General features: G+C 42.7%; 1 protein-coding gene across 1 annotated transcript in view; it reads left to right on the top strand.

The window, feature by feature from the left end:
* Positions 1–26,409, top strand: part of ANKRD44 (ankyrin repeat domain 44) — a 350,654-nt gene that overhangs the window by 59,978 nt on the left and 264,267 nt on the right. Inside the window, exon 2 of the mRNA XM_089692691.1 lies at positions 11,628–11,711. Coding sequence (XP_089548817.1) covers positions 11,628–11,711 — 84 coding nt within the window. The remainder of the gene's footprint in view (positions 1–11,627; positions 11,712–26,409) is intronic.

The following is a 26,409-nucleotide window of genomic DNA, read 5'->3' as shown; positions in this document are numbered from 1 at the left end:
ACTGCTCAACTATACTGATGAGGCTCCACTGAAGAGGCAGCACTAATAAGAGGCACTTATGGGCACTGATGAGAAAGTCCTGCACTGATTAGGTAGCACTGATGGGCTCCACTGATGAAACAGCACTGATAGTTGGCACTGATAAGCAGCACTGATGAGGGGGCACTAATAATCAACACTGATGAGGGGGCACTGATAATCAGCACTGATGAGTGGGCACTGATAGTTGGCACTGATAAGCAGCACTGATGAGGGAACACTGATAAAGAGCACTGATGAGGCAGCACTGATAGTTGGCACTGATGAGGGAACACTGATAGTTGGCACTGATGAACAGCACTGATGAGGCAGCACTGATAGTTGACACTGATGAGGGAACACTGATAATTGGCACTGATGAACAGCACTGATGAGGCAGCACTGATATTTGACACTGATGAGGGAACACTGATAGTTGGCACTGATGAGGGAACACGGATAGTTGACACTGATAAACAGCACTGATGAAGCAGCACTGATAGTTGTCACTGATGAGGGAGCACTGATAGTTGACACTGATGAGGGAACACTGATAATTGGCACTGATGAACAGCACTGATGAGGCAGCACTGATATTTGACACTGATGAGGGAACACTGATAGTTGGCACTGATGAGGGAACACGGATAGTTGGCACTGATAAACAGCACTGATGAAGCAGCACTGATAGTTGTCACTGATGAGGGAACACTGATAGTTGGCACTGATGAGGGAACACTGATAGCAGGCACTGATAAACAGCACTGATGAGGCAGCACTGATAGTTGGCACTGATGAGGGAACACTGATAATTGGCACTGATGAGGGAACCCTGATAGTTGGCACTGATTAGGCAGCACTGATAGTTGGCACTGATAAGACAGCAGTGATAGGCACTGTGTGACACTGGGTAGAACAGTAAGGCTACGTTCACACTAGCTTTGTCAGCAGGCATCAGACAGGCATTTGGGAAGCGTTAATTCTTCTCAAGCGTTAGCATAGCGCCGCGGCAAAACTGTCGCCTCAGGTCAAGTCAGGAGGAGTTGAAGCCTCCCATCCAAGTCTATGGTGACGCTCCACAAACGCCTGCCAGGCATTTGCGGTGCGGTTGTGAGGCATTTGTGGAGCGTTAATACCATTTAACTTCATTATAGGCGTTTGTGGTGCGGTTTTAACACTTGGCAAATGCCTATCAACCGCCTCAAAACCGCACGTAGGGCATTTTGGGAGCGTTTGAGCAGCTTTAAAAACACTTCACAAACGCCTGTCTAACGCTATAGGGCAAGAGTTACAAATAAAGTCAAGTGTGAACGAGCCCTAAAACTTACTGATGTCTCCTTCCCTCACACTTGTCTCTGTGTGAAGAAGGAGAGCTGTGAACACCCAGATGACGTGCAGTGTTTACATACAGTTAGGTCCATATACAGTATATTTGGACATAGGCACAATTTTAATTTTTCAGGTATTGACCAAAACATATTCAAGCTATAGTTATATAATGGATATGGACTGAAACTGCACACTCTCAGGTTTAATTTGAGGGTATGTACATCCAAATTGGAGGAAGGGTTTAGGAATTACAGCTCTTAAGAATAGCCTCCCCCCCCCCTTTTTCAAGGGACCAAAAGTAATTGAACAATTGAATCAAAAGCTGTTTCATGGCCAGGTGTGGGCTACTTCTTTGTTATTTATTCATCAATTAAGCAGGTAAAAGGTCTGGAGTTGATTCTAAGTGTGATATTTGTATTTGGAATCTATTGCTGTGAACTTACATCATGCATTCAAAGGAGCTGTCCAAGTGAAACAGGCCATTGTAAGGCTTCAAAAACTAAACAAATCCATCAGAGAGATAGCAGCAACATTAGGAGTGGCCAAATCAACAGTTTGGTACATTCTGAGGAAAGAAGAACGCACTGGTGAGCTCAGCAACATAAAAAGGCAAGGACGTCCACAGAGACAACAGTGGTGGATGATCGCTGGATCTTCTCTATGGTAAAAAAAAAACCCATTCACAACGTCAAGAAAAGTGAAGGACACTCTCCAGGAGGTGGGCGTATCATTGTCAAAGTCTACAATCAAGAGAAGACTTCACGAGAGCAAATATGGAGGATTCACCACAAGGGGCAAACCATTCATAAGCCTGAAGAATAGGAAAGCCAGATTAGACTTTGCCAAAAAACATCTAAAAAAGCCAGACCAGTTCTGGAAAAGCATTCTTTGGACGGATGAAACTAAGATTAATCTGTACCAGAATGACGGGAAGAAAAAAGTGTGGAGAAGGCTTGGAACAGCTCATGATCCAAAGTACACAATGTCATCTGTAAAACATGGTGGAGGTAGTGTGATGGCATGGGCATGCATGGCTTCCAGTAGCACTGGGTCATTGGTGTTTATTGATGATGTGACAGAAGACAGAAGCAGCCGAATGAATTCTGCAGTGTTTAGAGATATACTGTCAGCACAGATCCAGCCAAATGCAGCAAAGTTGATTTGACGGCGCTTCACAGTACAGATGGACAATGATCTAAAACACAATGCAAAAGCAACCCAGGAGCTTTTGAAGGAAAAGTGGAATATTCTGCAATGGCTGAGTCAATCACCTGATCTCAACCCAATTCAGCATGCATTTCACTTGCTGAAGGCAAAACTAAAGGCAGAAAGACCCACAAAACAAAGAACAACTGAAGACAGCTGCAGTTAGAGCCTGGCAAAGCATCAGAAAAGAGGAAACCCAGTCTTTGGTAATGTGCATGGGTTCCAGACTTCAGGCAGTCATTGCCAGTAAAGGATTCTCAACAAATTATTAAAAATGAACATTTTATTTATGATTATATTCAAAAGTCCAATTACTTTTGGTCCCTTGAAAAAAGGGGGATGGCTACTCTTAAGAGCTGTAATTCCTAAACTCTTCCTCCAATTTGGATGTACATACCCTCAAATTAAACCTGAGAGTGTGCGCTTTGAGGCCATATCCATATCCGTACGCTCCATCCGACGCGTTTCGTAAAACGCATCGAAGGGAGCATACGGATGACGTCACAACGTTTCCATTCATTGGGACGGCGGTTGTAGTATTTGTAAAACTGCTCCAGGAATGGTATTTTAGCAGGCAATTGCATTTACAAAGAAGGGCCCGTGCTTTGCCTTGCATTTCATTCCGTATGGTGATGGTTTTCCGAGCTCATACAGGACTCTGCTGTTCAGATGATACTGCCATCTTGTGCTTAATTGATATATTGCCGGATGTTCATCATAGGTGGTGCAGATATGCACCTCCAGAACGTGAGTGCATTTCCTATGTTTTATTGCATAATAACAGTTTAAAAGAATAAAGCACTATGTTGAGTTCTTTTTAACCCCTTCATGCTGGCCACACGCAAATGTGCGGCCTCCCAGCGTCTGGGCCTAGACACCGAGTGGCCGCACATTTGCGTTCATGTAACAAAACACATGTGCGGTACTCACGGAAAGGTCCCGGTCTGCTCTTTCGAATGGGACCTTTCCCGATCATGTGACCGGCCGTGACGTGACATCACGGCGGCCACATGACACTATGCCCCGTCCACCTCCTGGCGCAGGAACTCCTCTTCATGCCGGGAGGATCCGGCGTGAAGGGGTTAATGAGGAATACGGATGACATTAAGACGTTTATAAGGAGGAAGCATACTTGGAGACCCCATTTAACAAGCTGATCTTCTGAGTCCAAGTGGGACCAAAAGTGCAGTTAAACCGTAACGTTGTACAATGTGAGGTCACACTGCGTGAGTTGAGCAGATATATGGTGGAGGATGTTTTCTCACTGGAATTTGTGACAGCTGCACATATTTTCGTAATCCGCAGAAGGGTTTACAGAAGAACACTATTTTAATTGGACACGAGTTTATAATGAGTTTTTGGTTGATTCAATATTAATATTCTTTGTTTTGGTTTTGGTGATTTTTGGTTTTCATATTTAATTTTTTATTTTTCACATTTTTTTGATTTAGAGAGATTGAGTATTTTTTTTGATGTAGCGCAGCATTTTTTCTTCACTTTTATTCTTGGTTTCAGCAAACATGTTCCTGTGAACTGAAAGCAGTTTGCTACAAGTATTTTTAACCTCTGAGAATATTCAGTAAATCGTGTATACTTAGCCTGGGTTCACACTGATGTGGTGCAGAATTTGCAGCGTTTTCTGTGCGAATTCCTCACCGCATCCAAATTGCACCCCATCCATGCGAACCCTTGCAGGTGTGTATGTTAAGTTAACAACACCCCAAAATCGGTCCGCCAAACGCAGTTCGATTTACAAAATCGGATCGTATAGGTGTAAATACCCATGCGATCCACTTCTAGTGCAGACCCAAAAAAGGGTCCTGCACCTTTTTGGTGCAGATGCGGTGTGATTTGAGCCATACATAATGTATGGCTCAAATCGCACCACACAGAATTCGCATGTGATTTGCACAGGAACACGGTGCGGTTCCTGTGCGAATAACATGTGATATGCCGCACTGCATTAATGTGAACCTAGCATTGCTGCAAGTGTGTTTTCACAGATGTCCAGGCTCTGAATACTATGCTGTATCCCATACTCCTATTACAATATCTCTAACTTCAGCTTCGCATTAACCCTCCCTAGAGTAAAGTGAATCCCTCTTGCACCAGGATCCTCTGCACCGATACATCTATAGCTAAATCGTTCATTACATGAGTAATTGATTATTTTTGAATAATATAAGTACTCTTTTGTATACAGGATTATACGTTTACAGCTTTTTAATATTGTGTAACTGTGTTAGTTATTTAATACACCATTCAAGAAATGCAAATAAAAATCTTGTGTGTTTTTATATAATGACAATAAAGTCTTATTATTAGTCTTATTATTAATTTTCATTGCACTATATATAAAGGTATAATAATAGTTGAGCTGCAGTCTAAAACATTTGCAACAGCTAGCTTAGAGAGGGAATGACAGCAGCAGAGAATGGCACAACAGAAAGTATACAATTCATATATAAAAATTATTTCAGCATCATGCAAAGTACAATAAATGATACCCCTGTAGGGGCGGCTTGATAATGCTTATCCCTTGTGGTTGACCTAACATTGCAAGCCTCCTGACACCTCTGACACTGTGGGCTCAGCCATACAGTATTTCAACAGTATGAAATAATAATGCTCATTCAAAAGAATAGACCACAGAATGAAGGTTTAGGAGGTACATCCCCAGTTAACGGATAAAAGCAAACCATTGATAAAATGGAAAGAGCCAAATAGCAACGGTTAACAGATTATACGGTCACAAATGGTATGTTGTAACTATGCAACTGCAATACTAGCAGCAGGAGGGGGAAGAAAAGGGTTTTTCACTGATCAGTTTTCTCTGGGCCTTTGGGGGTCACAATAGGGAATGCAAAGAATTATATAAATATACACACACACATATATATATATATATATATATATATATATATATATATATACACAGTGGGGCAAAAAAGTATTTAGTCAGCCACCAATTGTGCAAGTTCTCCCACTTAAAAAGATGAGAGAGGCCTGTAATTGGCATCATAGGTAGACCTCAACTAGGAGAGACAAAATGAGAAAAAAAATCCAGACAATCATATTGGCTGATTTGGAAAGAATTTATTTGCAAATTATGGTGGAAAATAAGTATTTGGTCACCTACAAACAAGCAAGATTTCTGGCTCTCACAGGCCTGTACCTTCTTCTTTAAGAGGCTCCTCTGTCCTGCACTCATTACCTGTATCAATGGCACCTGTTTGAACTTGTTATCAGTATAAAAGACACCTGTCCACAACCTCAAACAGTCACACTCCAAACTCCACTATGGTGAAGACCAAAGAGCTGTCGAAGGACACCAGAAACAAAATTGTAGACCTGCACCAGGCTGGGAAGACTGAATCTGCAATAGGCAAACAGCTTGGTGTGAACAAATCAACTGTGGGAGCAATAATTAGAAAATGGAAGACATACAAGACTACTGATAATCTCCCTCGATCTGGGGCTCCACGCAAGATCTCACCCAGTGGGGTCAAAATGATCACAAATCCCAGGACCACACGGGGGAACCTAGTGAATGACCTGCAGAGAGCTGGGACCAACGTAACAAAGGCTACCATCAGTAACACACAACGCCACCAGGGACTCAGATCCTGCAGTGCCAGACGTGTCCCCCTGCTTAAGCCAGTACATGTCCGGGCCCGTCTGAAGTTTGCTAGAGAGCATTTGGATGATCCAGAAGAGGATTGGGAGAATGCCATATGGTCAGATGAAACCAAAATAGAACTGTTTGGTAGAAACACAACTCGTAGTGTTTGGAGGAGAGAGAATGCTGAGTTGCATCCAAAAAACACCATACCTACTGTGAAGCATGGTGGTGGCAACATCATGCTTTGGGGCTGTTTCTCCGCAAAGGGACCAGGACGACTGATCCATGTACAGGACAGAATGAATGGGGCCATGTATCGTGAGATTTTGAGTGCAAACCTCCTTCCATCAGTGAGGGCATTGAAGATGAAACATGGCTGGGTCTTCCAACATGACAATGATCCCAAACATACTGCCCGGGCAATGAAGGCGTGGCTTCGTAAGAAGCATTTCAAGGTCCTGGAGTGGCCTAGCCAGTCTCCAGATCTCAACCCCATAGAAAGGGAGTTGAAAGTCCGTGTTGCCCAGCGACAGCCCCAAAACATCACTGCTGTAGAGGAGATCTGCATGGAGGATGGGCCAACATACCAGCAACAGTGTGTGCCAACCTTGTGAAGACTTACAGGAAATGTTTGACCTCTGTCATTGCCAACAAAGGATATATAACAAAGTATTGAGATGAACTTTTGATATTGGCCAAATACTTATTTTCCACCATAATTTGCAAAAAAATTTTTCCAAATCAGCCAGTGATTGTCTGAATTTTTTTTTCTCATTTTGTCTCTCATAGTTGAGGTCTACCTATGATGCCAATTACAGGCCTCTCTCATTTTTTTAAGTGGGAGAATTTGCACAATTGGTGGCTGACTAAATACTTTTTTGCCCCACTGTATATGTTATTCATGTCTTTAATACCAAGTATCTTAAGTTATCATTTTGATACTGCACTGCAATCATATATGCACTGGAGAAACAGATTACAAACTGTTGGAAGCAGGCAGCCCTTCAGTGAGTTTACTAATCTTTACCCTTTTCCCGTCCCACAAAAATCAGCATTTACATCTAGAACAGTCCCTTATGCCTTCTTGTTTCATACTGCTAATTTGTGATTGAGCTAACTAAATATTTTGCTATATACTTGCAGTCTGCATTGATTAACAGTACACTGTCCTGTTAATCAGTGCAGACTGCACATATACTGTATGGCTGCAGGAATATCAAGCAGATGTCTTTCTATTTGTTATTCATTTTCTGCAATCATGTCGCTCTATACACTGCACAGTAATGATTGCAGACAGGCTTGGGGTAAACAATGCAATATTTACATTTTCATACTTATTTTACTTATTTTCCACCATAATTTGCAAATAAATTCTTTCCAAATCAGCCTATGTGATTGTCTGGATTTTTTTTCTCATTTTGTCTCTCATAGTTGAGGTCTACCTATGATGCCAATTACAGGCCTCTCATCTTTTTAAGTGGGAGAACTTGCACAATTGGTGGCTGACTAAATACCTTTTTGCCCCACTGTATATATATATATATATATATATATATATATATATATATATATACACACATATATATAAAAACACATACTCTGACAAAACTGGGTATAGGTACTCTAATTTGAATAACATTGGCTTTGATGCGAAGAGGTCCCTTTTACTAGAAAAAGCAACTTGAGTCCTGAGATGTTTAAAGTTCCTGATGTGATAGTAGCTGTTGTCTTCTGCTAGCAATGGTGGGGCCTATATTCAGTAGTGAGTAATGGTAGTTCAATGGAGATAACAGATAGGCTGTGGTAAATGCTCAAAGCAAAGATCCCTTGGTACTGAGCATGCAGTGTCTCCAGAGTGCTGACAGAAAGAGGTTGAGCATCCACCCACTCACCAATCCAATGGACAGCACAGCCTCCTAGGAACAGGGTTCCTGCACTGGCACTGGCACTGGCAGAGAAGTGCAGAGTTACCACCTGACAGCCTGTCAGCGTGGCAAGCAGAGATGACTAGCTGAAGACTGGATAGTGACAGTTCCCATTCAGAGAAGCTAATGCGATCCCGGTGTGGCTGTCAGCGTCACCGCTGCACAGAACTGATGTGCAGAGTCCCACAGTAGTAGCCAACGATCTGTCTCTGGAGAAGAATGGTGGTCCCCTTGTGTTCAGATTTGAATTCTGCACCCAAGAAAGCGAGCCAGTTCCTTGCTGTAGAATATATCTGCTCTCCCAGCAACCTTCTCGTTCCCAGGCTCTCTGGTAGTTGTAGTTCAATCAGCACTCAGAAATACAGTATGTATTGGCTATAGGACTACAGGTCCCAGGATCCTCTGCTTGCAGAAGAACTGGATCCACACTGCTAACAGGAAGTGATGTAGCAGTCCCAGTACTGGGCACTAGGGGAAAAAGATTTATAGTCTCATCTGTAAATGTCCCTCAGTGGCATAATGATATAGCCAGCACCTGGCTATGCACCACTGTAACATATCGGCTAATTCTGTGTATAAATTACATGGCATGAAACACTGATGCTGGAATATGCTACATAAATTATATACATTATATAGCTAATAAAAAGGAATTTAACTTGAAGTTGAATCACCATGTGTAAGAAATGTCCTTCCTTGTAGCTATGATATTTGCTATCAGGATGAAATAATAATACCAACAAAGAAAAAGTAAGTTAACAATTATCAATATATTAAATAAAATGGTTTTAACAAAAAAAATTTAATGAAAACTATAGCAATCTATGTGTATGGTCAGCCGTAGGCTTCACCCATATTGTATCTATTAATGCTTTTTTTTTCATATCGGAGTTTAGCAGCAGCAAAAACTTGGAAAAAAGAAAAGTGTTTTTGCATGCTTATTTGTGTGCATTTATGTGTGTTCAGGCATGTTTATGCATGTTCCTGCGTCTGGCATTAATACATTCTATTGGCCAGAATTCTGACCATTAGAATGCATTAACGTGGGAACTTACTGTATATGCAAAAAACGAATGAAAAAAACCCCTGCGCTTAGATGGCCCTAACAGTAATAAAGCTGCTAACACCTACTATGTACCAATAACCATATACTAAAAATATAATAAATGGTGCAGCGCTACTAATAATGAACCAGCATTAAATCCACTCAGACAAATGCATGCAGAGGATTAAAATAATCAAAACAGTATGGGTGAATCAACCCCCTTGGTGACAGTATAGAATGACATAATATCTATCACTGGTGTCAAGGTGCAATAATGACACACACTTATTAGGTGACTAAGGGGTGATATAACAGTCCAATTTGAGCACACAGGTGAGGAACTCTTCATACACGTGGATGTGTCATACGTGCCACAGAAATCCCAAACTAGTCTGAGTGCCCCCTCACCTCCTTGCAATGACCTCAAGGGCCAACCAGCGTTCCACAAGTAATCAGGCAATCTCCTGCTGATCCCTTCAATGTGACCAGAATGATGGTAGCTTTAGCCAGACCTCTTCCTGCACTCCACCGCTCTGGCAACACCTCTATCATCCACTCAGAGACATAAATCAAACAGGCTCCATAGTGCAATATGTCAAATTTATTGAATAAAAACAAAAATACCCACTCACATGTAGGCAGACGACCGCAGACAACTTTCAGCTATCCTCCTGACATACGGCTTCATGGAGTCCCAATATGGAGCGGACGCCGGATATGACGTCACCGCGTTCCGGAATTGACAATGGATGTACCAACGCGTTGCGTCACGAATATCACGTGACTTCATCAGGGTGAACGCCCATAGTCTCACTCCCCATTTATATTGGCTGCCTGGGTGTCAATCAACTTAAAAGACAACCCACGGCGGCCATGTTCTTGAAGTCCCGACCCATGCAGACACTACTACTCAGTCTCAATGGGACTGAATGTAACTACTAGTATATTACAAAAACACATATAATGGTGGTTTTATTTATAATTGAAAACCCACCAATCATCCCCAAACACTAAATGGAATCAAATACTGGGGCATAAAAGAACCAATAAGTATATAATTAAAAAATACATATATCTATATATAGATAAAAATGTGTACAAAATATATATAGAATATATGTATAAACCTAAAATTCGACTCCATGTAAACACTCCATGTCATAAGTTTACACTTATATAAAAACATACCAAAAAATATCACCAATGAAATTATATATATCTCATAATAGCCAGATAGATCAATTAAAATAAAATATATAAGATATAAAATATTTTAAAATATTTTAAAAATCACTTATAAAACCATTCAGGTCGAATTCAATATTCAGACCTTTAGGAGCTTGTGTATGCATTGTGTATATCCACCGCGACTCGGCCTTACTAAGAGACCGCACTTTGTGACTCCCCCTCCAATGACTCTTTCTTTGTGTCATGATAAAGACCCCTCGTCCTTAATTTTTTGGGGTATTGAAAAATACAAGAGTCATTGGAGGGGGAGTCACAAAGTGCGGTCTCTTAGTAAGGCCGAGTCACGGTGGATATACAGGTGAGGGGGCACTCAGACTAGTTTGGGATTTCTGTGGCACGTATGACACATCCACGTGTATGAAGAGTTCCTCACCTGTGTGCTCAAATTGGACTGTTATATCACCCCTTAGTCACCTAATAAGTGTGTGTCATTATTGCACCTTGACACCAGTGATAGATATTATGTCATTCTATACTGTCACCAAGGGGGTTGATTCACCCATACTGTTTTGATTATTTTAATCCTCTGCATGCATTTGTCTGAGTGGATTTAATGCTGGTTCATTATTAGTAGTGCTGCACCATTTATTATATTTTTAGTAACGTGGGAACTTACCTAAATGCACCTAGCGTTAATGTGCATTTCTGCGCGTTTAGGCGCTTTTGAGCGCTTTTCATGTACAAAAGCTCACCTAAATACACAAGTGATAAACTCTAAACTCCTCTAAACTCATGCATAGGCATATAGGGGGAGATTTATTAAAACTGGTGCACACAGAATTTGGTGCAGTTGTGCACAATAGCTAATCAGCTTCTAACCAGCTCGTTCAATTAAGCTTTGACAATGAAATGTGGAAACTGAATGGTTTCTATGGAGAGCTGCAGCATATTTTGCACTCTCCAGTTTTAGTAATTAGCCCCATAGGTTACCATAGAGGGGCGTTTAGAGGTAAAAAAAAAACTCAAATGCTTGTAAAAGCAGCGTTTTTGAGTTCAAGTGTGCATGAGGCCTTACTTTCATTGTCATTTCTACAAAAGGAGGTAATTTAAGATCATGAAGTTTGAAGTAGTCGCTAAAACTAAGGGTTATAGTTTGATGAATTTAGCATTAAATCCTAAACTTCACTTTATTACATTTTTAATATACTGTATTCTTGTATTTTGTATTCTGATGCATAGCTTTGGATACATTTAAATTAATGCATAAATTGCTTTTGTTTTATCCTTACATTAGCCTCCCCTTATCCAAGCAATCTTCAATGGAGACCCCGATGAAATACGTATGTTGATTTTTAAATCAGAAGATGTGAATGCTTTGGTAAGTACTTGTTGAGAAGTTGTAGAATCAGGCTTGTAAAAAACACAGTCAGGTCTATAAAATACACTTATTTATTGTCTCCTTTAAAAACTGTTTTTATTGTGTACATTTTGTCTTTTTATAGAATATTCATTGGATGAACATCACACAAGTTGTATAGGCTGGACAAATTTTCCCTGTATTTTTATCAGATTAGATCCTGTGTTCTCCAGCTCAATCTAGTGGCCCAAATGTGGTAAACTGTATTTTCTCTTTTAGGTACAAGATAATTCAGAAAACTATATCACATTTTTGCCACTAGATGGAGCTGACGATAGTTACATAGTTCTGCTGAAATAGGACACTAGTTCATCTAGTTCAACTCATAAAAAAAACACACACATAGAAAACCTCCATATATACTATCCTATACCCACAGTTGATCCAAAAGAAGGGAAAAAAAACAAACAATAAAGCATGATCCCAATTGCTCCAGTGGGGGAAACAAATTCCTTCCTGATCCCCCATGAAGCAATCAGATTTTCCCTGGACCAACTACTCCTGCCATTATTACCTATAAATATTAATATCCAGTTATAATTTGTGCATTTAAGAATGCATACCTGCTCTTTTTCAAAACAATCTAGTGCACTGGCCAGCTCCAGTTCTTGAGGGAGTCTATTGCACATTTTCACAACTCTCACTGTGAAGAAGTCTTTCCATATGTGAAGGTTAAATCTCTTTTCCTCCAGACATAAGAAGTGCCCCCTTGTCCTCTGTTATGACCTTAAAGTAAATAACTCTACACCGAGTTCACTATATGAACCACTGATGTATTTATACATGTTGATCATACCCCCCCTTAATCTCTTCTCAAGAGAGAATAAATATATATCTAATCTTTCCCCATAGCTGAGATCCTCCATGCCTCTTATCCATTTGGTTGCCCTTCTCTGTACTTTCTCCAGTTCCCCAATGTTCTTTTTGTGAACTGGTGTCCAAAACTGACCTGCATATTCCAGATGAGCTCTTACTAATGATTTGTAAAGGAGTAAAATGATATCTCTCTCTCTGGAGTCTATACCTTTTTTAATACAAGAGAGGATTTTGTTCACTTTAGAAACCGCAGCTTGGCATTGCATGCCATTGTTAAGCTTGTGATCTACCAGAACCCCCAGATCCTTCTGCACCATTGATGCCCCCATCTGCTCTCCTCCTCTTTCATAACTTTTCATTTATCAACATTAAACTGTATTTGCTAAATAGTTGTCCAATTAAACACTCAAGCCAAAGCCCACCCACACAACACCCCAGCTACATATTGCAGCTCAGCTGCATAGAAAGGGCATTAAAAAATAATAAAACAACATAGTGTGGTCCCCCCCTCCATTCATGCCAAGCCCTTCAGGTCTAATATGGGTTTTGAGGGGAACCGTCCATGCAAAGATTTTTTAGAAATGGTATGGGTTCCCCCCCCAAGATCCATACCAGACCCTTATCCGAGCATGCAGCCTGGCAGGTCAGGAAAATCGGGGGGCCCCCCCCCCCTTTAACCGTACCAGGCCACATGCCCTCAACATGGTACTGCTACACAAAAAAAAAAAGTGTAGTGTGAAAAAAGACAGGAGTCCTTTATTAAAAGAAGCAAAATAAAAAAATGTTCCCCAAAGTAGATCCAACGTCAATCACTATGCCTGCCGCTGCTATTACCTAAGGAAAGCAGAAAAAAAAAGGGTTCCTCTCCCGATGCTAACTCTTTGCCGTCTGACTGCTCCGCTGACTTGACAGTTCTTAAATATTTAAGGGGTGGGGCCACCTAGTGACATCACATGTATGGCCCCACCTTCTTGTGAAATCATTGACCCAGCATGCCCCGACTGATGCCACAAGGGGCAGGGTCACACAAGTGATGTCCCCGGGTGGTCCCGCTCCTTACATATTTAAGAACTGTTAAGCCAGCGGAACAGTCAGATGGCCAAGAGTTAGTGTCGGGAGAGAAGCCCTCTTTTTTTTTTTTTTGGCAGCGGCTGTGACGGGCATCCTGAGTGACGTTGGATCTACTTCAGGGGACATTCTTTTATTTTTCTTCTTTTAATAAAAGGACTTGTCAAAGAATGTCTCCTGTCTTTTTTCACATTACACTTATTTTTTGTGAATGGGTAGCATGTACCCCATACTCATTCACATGGGGGGGGGCCGGGATCTGGGGGCCATGCTAAAGGGGGCTTCCAGATTCCGGTAAGTCCCCCACCCGCAGACCCCAAAACCACCGGCCAGAGTTGTGGGGAAGAGGCTCTTGTCCCCATCAACATGGGGACAAGGTGCTTTGGGGGGGAAGCTATGCGATATACTAGCGCATATTCGGATGCGGTAAGATATCGCTTACTGAATTGTGCCTAGTGAGCCTCTCACCAGGCCCCTATTGGCCCCAGGCCCTCAGGCAATGCCCGAATGGTCAGTCCACCCCTGTTGCAGACCCTATATCATTTAGAAATATATTAAAAAGTAAGGGTCCCAATACTGAACCTTGAGGTACACCACTAATAACTTTAGATCATTCAGGTTATGAATTATTTACCACCACTCTTTGAATACAGTCTTTTAGGCAGTTTTCTATCCATTTACAAATGGAATTTTGTAAACCTGTAAACTTTTATTTACACTTTAGCCGCATGTGGGGAACTGTGTCAAACACTTTGGCAAAATCCAAGTACCGTATATTACATCTACAATCACTCCTTTTTGCTTACGTCCTCAGAAAAAGAAATCAGATTTGTTTGGCAACTTCAGTCTTTTGCGAATCCATGCTGTGTGTTGCTTAATATTTTATTTTCTAGCAAAAACTCTTCTAAATGGTCAGTCCTTTATTAAGCTCTCCAGTATCTTCCTGACTTTATAAGTTAAACTAACCAGCCTGTAGTTACTTCATAAAGACTGTGATCCCTTTTAAATACAAGCACCACATTGGCCTTACACCAATCCAGTGGTACAGTGCCAGTCTTCAAAGAGTCACTAAAAATTAGAAACAATGGATTTGATAGCGCTCAGCTCTTTGAAGCCCCTTGGGTGTATACTATCTGGTCCAGGTGCTTTATTCACCTTTATTTTAAAATAAATGTTTCTGGACCATGTAAGGTTTGAGCCATTAAGCACTTGAGCTTCCCCATTTTCCCTTGCATACACAGAGCTGAAGGAGGTATTTAATAAATCTGGGTAGCAAACTCAAAATTATCTAGTAAAGGGCCTACATGCTCAGACCTGACCTTTTTAATGTTACTATATTTGAAGATTTTCGTGGGTTTATCCTACTCTCTTTTGCAATCTTTCATTCGGTTTTTGCGGCTTTGATTTCCATTTTACATATTCTGTTATAGTCAAAACTCTTTTTATTATTTTTTTCAAAGTTTTCAGGGACAGTGGTTATTTTGGATTGCATAGGAATTAATACAAATGTCAGAGAAAAATACACTTATCACAGTCTCTGCCTGTCAGTGATAGCCTATTACTGCTTAAGTGTCTATCAGTCTAAATCTAATGTGACATGGGGTAGTTAGCTCTCAGGGTAGATGTGTTATTTTAGTGAGTCCACGGCAGACAGGAACTATTTTTACAGACTTGGTAGCCCACTTTTATTTCAAAGAAAGCAAACATTCACAAACAAATGACTTCCCACGCAGGGGGTCTTCTGCAACTTCAGCTGTAATACACACACTGGAAAATGTCGAGCCACTTGGCTCATGAGCTCGCTCAGCTTCAATGGCAGTACCATGCTGTACCTTTTACCAGTTTCTCAGACTGTGTTATCCAATTCTCATGGATACTTGGCTCTCTATCCTTTAGTCACCGCACCCTGCTGCATGGCCCAACTCTGGCGTATGGACTGGGGTTCTCCTAACACCCCAGTAGGAGCTGACCTGACTCCTCAAACTGAGTTTCTTGACTTCTGGCTGGGTCCTCTGAACCCTCAGTGAGACCTTCCATCTCCCCTGCAGGGAGTGGTATCGAAACTGGGAGCCATGAGCTGTTCTCAGACCTTTGTATATAAGGACGCCTCACACCTGCTTACTACTGATTGCAGGAGTCAAGCAAAGCTCAGACGCATGATTGAATGTTCCATTCCAGAGAAAGCCAAATCCACAGCTTTCTTTGTCTAGAACATTGCATTCACCCTAAATGCGAATCCTGTGTCACATTTTCCTATCTTCTCACAGTGACAGAGTCTCATGCTGTCCTACTGTGTACACACGGTCAGTGGAATACCCCCAGTAGGACATTTTATTCTAACAGTAGGGACTCTACGCTGTCAGAATACAATGCTCAGGCTTGCGGGCAATTGACTGCAAGCAATGGATCGAACAAGGTTTTACAGCAGTCCCTTTCGACAGAAGCTGAGTTAACAATCAGCTTCTGTTGTTCCGGGAGGGCTACACACAGAACTGCATTGGGCTTGTGCCTGCTGAACTGGCTGAATTTTGATCCATGAGTACCCAGCTTAAGTATCACTTTTAATCAGTTATAACAAATAACTTAAACCTTGCAAGGATAATAAAATCCAGAATGATCTTTATAAACATACTTGCCTTGTAGTGTCATGCATTTATATGGTCACTGGACTCTTCTATAAGCACCCATAGGCACTCAAGATGTTACAGCAGGGAGTTCATCATTCAAATACATTAATCCAGTGTAGTCAGCCAGCACTCAATTCAAAAATAGGTCAATATGTACAAAAAAAAAATCAGTGTCGTAGAACTCAAAAATAAATATATTTATTAAGGATAAAATAAAAAGGATAGGTGGCAGATGCAGAGAGCACACACTGTGCTTTTTTAAACCTAGAGTAGATTCATTGTTCTGTATTGAATAAGAAGTTAAAGGGTATCTAAACCCAAAAACTAACATTTAAAATGTATGTACAGCTAAAACTTTTTTTTTAGTTTTAGACAGAATAGGGTATGTTTAAATCCCCTGCCAGTTTATTTTTCACTGAATGCATACCATTTCTTCACTTCCATTCTCAAAGACGCACAAGACGTTAAGGAAAATCCTTCATATTTTCCTCCAGAACAGGTGTCCCCATTGGAAGGCTTCCATTTACCTTTTATTCAAGTGACAAATCTAAAATGTTTGAAACCACTTACTTTTTGTCTTGGTGACAATAGTGATCAGGACAAACAGAATGGTGATTCACCCCAAAAGGGATACAGTTAGCATCTTCTTCACACCGTCCAAAACTAAAAAAAAAGGTTTTGCTGAGTGATACACTTTAATATGTTGAAGCATGGCATTCTTTACATGTGGTGGCTGCATTAGTTTTCTTTTTTTCAACCTATTTGCTTAATTTTTACATTATGATTCTGCTAGTGAAATATCTCAAGTTATTTGATAACAACATTCACTTATTCTTCTGTATCAGAACAACAAAAACAAGATAGGGCTACAGAGCCCGACCTCTGCCTTAGGCTCCATCCACACTTGTACAACTTCAAAATCGCACAATTTTAATTGCGACTTTACGGTGTGACTTGATGCGACTTTGACATGACTTTGATGCAACTTTATTGCGACTTGGATGCAAATTTGAATGAGTGTGACTTTGGTGCGACTTTAGCTTTGACCAATGGTACATTGATATGAATGGTACTCATTGGAAAACATGGGGTGCGACTTGTCATGTGACTTTGGACCCCAAAGTCATATTACTAGTCACACAAGTGTGAATGGGCTCTTGTTCTTCATAATACAGAGGGATGTGTTTCTGTAGCCCTCGGAGATAGTCAAGAACAATGTAATTATTAAGAGTGCAGCACAGGAAGTTTTCATCTTATGGGATTTCTGGCAGGACCAACAGGTATTTTTTTTTCAACAGAAATAAAATGCTTTCAAGTACATATACGTGAAGTTCATTGTTTGGGTATAATGTTGTTAATTGTAACAAGACTAGAGTGTCTGAAGTATCAACAAATAATATTCAAGCAACAACAAGGATTGTAATATTTAACATGTCACAATTGAGCTGGTCAGCTGCAACAGTTTTAATTTACTGGCACAAGAGTTCAAATAAAAAAGATACTATAAACAAACATAAGAGTTCACATCTCTAAAATATTGATATAGCAAACAAAGAGATGTGTGTTTTGTAAATGGGTATAAAAATTGGGCATCACAGTGGCTAAATGGTTAGCACTTCCGCCTGGCAGTACTAGGGTTGTTGGTTCAAATCCCAACCATGGCACCACCTGCCTGGAGTTTGCATGTTCTCCCTCTGCCTGTGTGGGTTTCCTCCAGGTACTCCAGTTTCCACCAACACTCCAAAGATATGCTGGTAGGCTAATTGGATCCTGTCTAAATTGGCCCTAGTATGTGTATGTATGAATGTAAGTTAGGGACCTTAGATTGTACACCCCTTGAGGGTTAGGGACTGATGTGAATGTACAATATATATATGTAAAGTGCTGCGTAAATTGACATTACTGTATAATTGCCTATAATAAATAAAAGTAGGTAATATTCTAAACACTTTATAATGATGGAAACACATGCAAATGTCAGCTCCCTCAGAATATACAGTATTAAATCTGTGTATCTTTTCACCTTTTTGTTTTAATCTCAGCTTCCACTCACAGTTTCAGCCAAAGTTTGTCATTGTATGTAAAAATGTTACGTTAAATAAACCTTGGCCCCTTTCACATGGATGTTCAGTCTACAGTATAGCTGTCAGTTTTTAAGATGTATCCATGTCTGTGTGTAGGCAGATGTAAACTGATAATCATCTGCCTACATCCATGTCCATGCGGGTTTAAGGCCCCATTCACATGGGGAGCAGACATGCATCTTTCATGCACCCTGTATTTGTTCAGGGACCCGCACCTGCATGTTATATTAGGACACAATGACTGCGTCCTTGCAGCTGCATGTCCCAGTAGAAATAAGTGTTACGCCAGCACAGGGATGCACATAAAAAGGCTGAGTCATTTTTCATTGAGATCAATCTGAACCAGTGGCGGACTGACAAATCATGGGGCCCCCAGGCAATAGGGGATCATGGGGCCCCTGTGTCCTTGCCCACACTCAAAGCACACCCAGAAAAGCCTGTAAAAGGTACCAGGGGCATTTCATGGGGCCCCCTACTGACCCCGGGCCCTCGGGCAGTGCCCGAGTGCTCGAATGGTCAGTCCGCCCCTGATCTGAACAAATTTAAATGTATGCTGTCTGTTTACATCTGTTCCATTTATGTCTGTTTTTAGGCAGGACACATCTTGGTTCATTTCACAGGGTGCAGATTACGTGTGCAATCAGCAGGGGATCTGTGGGCTGATTTCCTGTGGATCGGAGCAGCACACACAGACGGCACATCTGTATACACTCCATATCTGTAGAGCGAACATAGGCACAGCCCACTCTGCTCTATGGGTGGCTGGGAGTAAACAGACTCTGCTGTCCATTTACACCTGGCTACCGCCTATCTACTTTGCCTAAACGAAAGAGGATGGAGTTCCCTCCCACTTTTTTTTTTTTAGTGGGCCTGATCAGATCCAGAGGTGTACTGATACAAGTTCATTTACACCCGCCTGTCCATATCGCTGAATGGACCTTCCAATCAGGTCTGCCTGAACAGGCAGACCTGATAAGAACATCTGTCTGAAAGGGGCTTTTTTGGGTATACTTTTGTCACCTTTGATTGATTTCTGAAACAATTATAAAAAAAAAAAAAGGATGCAAAATAGGATGTAGACTGATGTAAACTGAACTGAACTGAAATGATATAAACTGAACTGAACTGAGGATGGATGTACAAACTGATATAAACTAATTTTGGACCACTACTGAACTACTAAGGGCTAATTCACGTTGTGGTCCGGCTGCTGACACGCCAATATTGGTGCATCACACTTTTCACTTTTTATTTCTATGAACATTTCATAACGTTTAGTCAGCTACTGAGCGGTGCGAGGTAGTAAATTGTCTCACACTGCACTGGGCTGAAAAAATTTACTACATGCAGTACTTTTTCTCTTCCAGTCACTGTTACAGCTCTTCTGTTCTTGACCATAGTGTTTATAGTGCTAGTTAAATGAGTAGGACACAAGGCAGAAAAAAAGAACAGCGCACCACCTATGGGCAGTCCTAGCTGGTCTAAACCCCCTCTCTGCGATAGGCAATCCAGTAGGTGGTGCCAGATTTCCACCTGCTGAGGACTTTGGCCTGTTGTCTCTGTGTCCATAACCATGCACCCCAAGGAGGTTGCTCTACACTGCTTGGATGCACTCTGGGTGGTTTGTGTATACCTGTCTGCCACAGCTTTCTTCCAGAGCTCAGATTTGTCCTCTTTTGGTGATCATAGCTGGCCCCTGGAATGCCCTGGTGGCCTCCTCTGCTGCTACTTCCTGAGGGGTTTGGTAGACAGTTGTTTAGCATTTTACTGCTGGGTGTCAGGCTCCACCTCTCCCTGTCACAGCATTCTCCTGTAGAGCGATTGGTTCCTATTGGGCATTCTGACGTCAGGTGTCTAGTGTCTATGTCTCAAGTTTGCAAGGTAGCTACCTGGTTATTGGTGCACAATTTTACTGAACTTCGCTGTTTATATGTTCACATTTTTGGATGCTTGTTTGGCCGCAAAGTTTTTGCAGACTGTTGTACAGGGTTCCTTGTTTTGTATGGTGGTTGGCATATTTGCCTGGTCGCTCCTGTTTTTCTTTTTGTTTGTTTGCTCACACCTCATTGATGCACTGCTTTGGGACATCCCTATGGCTAAGAATAGAAGAGCTGTGTCTGTCAATGAGCATAAGAAAAAACAAGATTTTTTGTTACTCACTGTAAAATCCCTTTCTCTGAGTTAACTGACAGTTTTTTTTTCTATCTTCTTACACTGCTATTTGGATTGCCTATTGCAGAGAGGGGGTTTATACCAGATAGCACTGCCTATAGGTGGTGTTTTGTTTTCTGCCTATTTTCTGTAGGTGGCGTTAGAAACCCTATGGTCAAGAATAAAAGAGCTGTGTCCTTCAATGAACTCAGAGAAAGGGATTTTATGGTGAGTAACAAAAAAATCCTGTTTTTCACTGCACACCATCTGCACACCACCGTAATGCAATGGTTTGAAACTGGTCCTTAAGGAGACTAGGCATTTTGCCTTGTCATGAAGTGGAACTGCCCTGCCCAACGCAGTCCCACTGCATCTGGTGTGATTGTACCCTAAAGATATTAGGATTCAATTATTGCTGGACTGTATTATATAGGGAAGAACTACCCTGGAAAGCCTGCCATATTGCGATTCTACCCTAGAGAGTCTGCCCATATTGAGAGACTACCCTGGGGATCCTGCCATATGAAGAGACTACACTGGAGAGCCTGCCGTATGGAGAGAATACCCTGGAAACCCTTCCATATGAGAGACCACCCTGGAGAGCCTGCCATATGATAAGACTACCCAGGAAACCCTGCCATATGGAGAGGCTACCTTGGAAAGCTGCCATATGGAGAGATTACCCTGGAGAACCTGCCATATGGAGAAGCTACCCTGGAGAGACAGCATTGGGGAGGCTGCTATAATGAGAGAGGCTACCCTTGGAGAGCCTACCAAGTGGACAGATACTACTGTGTAACTTGACCTGCATGGCTCTGAAATCTGCGCCTATGTATCCTTTGAAAGTGATAATACAGTTAACAAGGTCAGGCCACAAAGAACATGATGTATTGTATCTCTGTAGTTATTGGATGCTAAGAGAGTACCAAGACATCTTGGTTCATGTAGAAACCAATGACAGAATACATGGAAGGTGGAGGCTTCTTAACAATCAATTTAAAGAACTAGGCTGCAAGTTGAAGGGAAGGACCTCCAAGGTGATATTCTCTGAAATATTACCTGTGCCATGCACAACTCAGGAAAGACAGGGGGAGATTAGAGAACTAAATGCATGGCTGAAGACCTGGTGTAAGAGGGAAGGATTTGGGTTTCTAGAGCACTGGGCTGACTTTTCATTGGGGTGCAACCTACCGTATTTTTCGCTCCATAAGACACACCTGACCATAAGACGTGCCTCGGGTTTAGAGGTGAAAAACAAGAAAAAAAATATTCTGAACCAATGGACTGCAGCGATAGTACAGAAAATGACCAGAGACTGCAGACACAGTACAGGAGATGACCAGAGACTGCGGACATAGTACAGGAGATGACCAGAGACTGCAGACATAGTACAGGGGATGACTAGAGACTGCGGACACAGAACAGGAGATGACCAGAGACTGCGGACACAGTACAGATGACCAGAGACTGCAGACACAGTACAGGAGATGACCAGAGACTGCGGACACAGTACAGGAGATGACCAGAGACTGCAGACAGTACAGGGGATGACCAAGAGACTGTAGACAATACAGGGGATGACCAAGAGACTGCGGACACAGTATAGGAGATGACCAGAGACTGCAGACATAGTACAGGAGATGACCAGAGACTGCGGACACAGTACAGATGACCAGAGACTGCGGACACAGTACAGGAGATGACCAGAGACTGCAGACACAGTACAGGAGATGACCAGAGACTGTAGACATAGTACAGGAGATGACCAGAGACTGCAGACACAGTACAGATGACCAGTGACTGCATACAGTATAGGAAATGACCAGAGACTGCAGACACAGTACAGGAGTTGACCAGAGACTGCGAACACAGTACAGGGGATGACCAGAGACTGCAGACAGTACGGGGGATGACCAAGAGACTGCAGACAGTACAGGGGATGACCAAGAGACTGCAGACAGTGCAGGGGATGACCAAGAGACTGCAGACAGTACAGGGGATGACCAAGAGACTGCAGACCTTTGGGGAGGGAGGGGGAGCGGGTACCTGAATTTGACAGGTACCCACTCCCACTTCCCCCGAGTTGTCCTCCCTTTAGTGTGGGCACCCGGCTGACAGCTGGGTGCCAACTGCGCATGCACCTGAAGAACTGCTCTTTGTGAATGGCCCGGCGTCTTCTGGGACCTGTCATATGTTCCAGAAGAAGCTGGGCCATTCACAAAGCGCAGCGCTTCTCACGCATGCGCAGTGGGAACCTGGCTGTCACAGCCAGGTGCCCACACTAAAGATGCCAGCGCGGGAAGACTGTACAATGCTGGACCAAGGAACAGGTAAGGTCCTGCTGCAGAGAAGAGCTGAGCGGCCGGCCTGGTATTCTGACACGGTGACAGCGGCGAAAATACCGGACCGGCTGCTCCATATTCGCTCCATAAGACGCACTGACATTTTCCCCCCTTTTTTGGGGGGAAAAAGTGCGTCTCATGGAGCGAAAAATATGGTATATGCTAGAGATGGTTTGCACCTAAATGGAAGGGGGCCTCCTGTGCTAGGGGAAAGGTTTATGGGAAGGCTGGAGGAGTATTTAAACTAGGATCAAGGGGGGAGGGAGAATGAAATTATAACTGGGTAGACAGATCAGACAGGGGTCAGTACTTATTGGTAGGTGGAATGGGGAAAGATGGGGGGAAGGCTATGGCAGATAAGAAGGTTCCCATGTTACAAACAACCAGTGGAATTGGTACCATTTGTATGAAAATAAAAAATATGCAAAATACGTGTGAACAAGGTGTCAATGAATTAAAATGTTTGTTCACCAATGCCAGAAGTCTGCCAAGCAAAATAGGTGAGTTGGAAGTTTTGGTGCATGAAGAGAACTATGATTTAATTGGTATTGCTGAATCTTGGCTTCATTCTTCACATGACAGGGCCATTAATATTCTTGACTATATTCTGTTTCAGAGAGACAGAGTAAATAGGAAAGGTGGTGATGTCTGTCTCTATGTGAGAAGTGATCTCAGATAAAGTATTATGGGTGGAACTGCACATGGGGTTGCATACTACAAAGATAATCACTGGAGTTTGTTATAGGCCTCCCAGTGTTAATGAGGAGGTGGAGACTCAGCTCCTTACACAGTTCGAAAGGGCTGCAAGGGGTGGGACAGTGATAATAATGGTGGATTTTAACTACCCGGAAATTTGTCTTGGACTAGGTCACTTACAGACCATTTACCGTGATCTACCAGTGAGCCAAATTAATATGAGAATACGTGCACGTGGAAGTAAGACACTGACACTTCGCAGTTTGCCAACTTCCTAAAATTCTGTTTTATTGAGGAACTAACAGTATCATTTATAGGGCTTATGATGCAGGCAAAGCATATACATTGATTGGGTGAAAAGTCCACTGGGTATCTGCGTGTTCTTCCATCCATGTTGATATCTTCCAATCATTGTCCCCAAAGAGACTCATTCCCTTTTATGGGGGTTGTTTACATTAAAAGATACTTTTCTCCTAATGAGTCACCAAGGGTGAGACTCCGGATGAAGGCGCCATCTTAATTATCATCATTGTTCTGTCAACCTATATCTGATTGTTTACTTAAGAGAGTAAGGATTTTAAAGGGCAAGAAAGACAGTAGCAAGACTATAAAATTGTCATTTTACTGATCATCTAATAAAACGTGGACTGTCTATCACAATCCACTACAAATTGACTGGAGTAATGGTACTGCAGGAACAGTTAAAGGACAAACCTACTACAGGACAATTTTATGGTACAGTTCATAGAGGTCTTTACTAGGAATGATGCTCTGCTGGACCTGGTAATCTCAAACCATGCAGAGCTTATTATGAATGTCCATATAAAAGAACATCTGGGTAGCAGTGACCATAACATGATTTTATTTATTGTTAACTGTAAACAGCAAGCAAATACGGGAAAAATAAAAACGCTCAATTTTAAGAGAGCTAATTTTCCAAGGCTGAGAGCTGCTCTCCAAGACTTAAACTGTGTGGGAATATTGGCATCAATGAACACAACACAGAAATGGGAGTTCTTCAAAAAGACCGTGTATGTGAACATACTGCAAAATATATTCCCATGGTCAACAAGTTTAAAAGGCTAAAAATCAAACCTATGTGTGTCAGGAAACGAGAAGATCGCCACGACGCATGAATCTGCACATGTGTAGGATCCCGACAAGACATAGAGGCAGGCAGGCACTAGGACCCAGGCGTGCCTGTCACCAATGACAGTGCTGGCAGGAACTAGGAGCCAGGCGCGCCTGTCAGTGCCGGGCGGGCTATTTAAACCAGCTCTTGCAATGCTCACATTGCCGTATGGTCTTATTTCTGTGTTCCTGTTCCTAGTACCTGAGATTGCCTTTGTTGCCGAACCTGCCTGACCCGGATTATCGTGACTCTCTCCTGCCCTGATCCCTGGCTTGTCTGACCATTCTTCTGCTTTCTCCTGTTTACCTGACCTCCTGTTGCTGAACCTGGCCTGTGACCCATTTATCCTTTTGCCTGCTGATCTGTACCGTCTGCCTCTGCTGTTACCGACCTGGCCTGTCTGACTACGTTACACACTACCTCTTCACATCTGGCTCTCACTTGTTACCTACCACTGGCAAATCCACCTCTACCACAGCTGGTTGTACTCGGGGGTCGCGACCTAGTCTCAGGCTGCTTCAAGTCCATCCCCACCATCAGGGGCTCTGGTGAAACAGCAGACTGAGGCTTAGATTCCGCGCCCTGAGAAATTCCGGCCTGTGGGTCGCTAGAGGCTACCGCCAGTCGGTCCATAACAGAACCATACGGCCATGACTGAGCCGGGAAGAGGTCCCTCACCCTGGGATGAGATATGCCAACACATGACGGCACTCATCCAAGCTGTCAAAACACTCCAAGAAAGCTACACCCACCTGGAGGGACATATTCAGACCCTAACCACGCCAGCAACCACACCATCAGCTCCAGTTGATCCTCCTCCGGCCAGGGGCCGCGCAGAACCTTCCGCTGGAGCAGTGTTCACCATGCCTCCGCCAGAACCTCGAGTACCAATGCCCGAGCGGTTCAGTGGGGATCGAGGGAAGTTCAGGGCCTTCCAGAATTTCTGTCTGTTGTACTTTGACCTACAGCCACGGACTTTTTCGCAGAATTATACGATGACCCGCAACAAGCTGCTTCAGCTGAAGCAGTGCTACATACCTTGCAGCAGGGTCGCCGGGCAGCAGAGGACTATGCCTCAGAATTCAGGCGTTGGAGTGGGGACACTCAGTGGAATGACGCAGCTTTGCGTCACCAATTCCGCCTAGGCCTATCTGAACCTCTAAATGACGAGCTAGCCAGAGTAGGGGTACCTGACTCCTTGGAAGGATTGATAACTCTGGCAATTCAGACTGACCGCAGGCTTCGGGAATGGAGGTCTGAAAGATCCAGTCAAGGGTTAAAACCCACATGGATGCTACCATGGGTTCTGACCATTCCGAACTCCCCTACCTGTACTCAGAATCCGGAACCAGCAGAGGGAGCCGAACCAATGCAACTTGGGTTGATGCGGCCTTCCCTAACATCTGAGGAGCGCCTGAGACGCCGGGTAAACAACCTTTGCCTATGCTGTGGAGCACCAGGCCATGTGGTACGTTCCTGCCCGGAGAAGTTAAGTAAGTGCTCTTCTCCTACTTTTCCTATGACTCCTGCTTGTGTAGATAAACCCTTTCACTTAGCCATACCAATTTCATTTCATCTCCCCGGAAGAACCGTACAGGTGACGGCCATTATTGACTCAGGGGCCTGTATTGTTTTGTTGACCTCAATTTTGCAGCGCAACAGCAGATTCCCTTACTGACCAAGGAGCATGGCTTGAACATCCTCTTGGCTGATGGGACTCAAGTTAAGTCTGGGTTGGTAGAT

The sequence above is a fragment of the Staurois parvus genome, unplaced genomic scaffold (genome assembly GCF_062004578.1).
Source record: "Staurois parvus isolate SC_StPar_1 unplaced genomic scaffold, SC_StPar_1.0 ptg000601l, whole genome shotgun sequence".
NCBI lineage: Eukaryota > Metazoa > Chordata > Amphibia > Anura > Ranidae > Staurois > Staurois parvus.
This window is presented reverse-complemented; position numbering and strand designations above follow the sequence as displayed.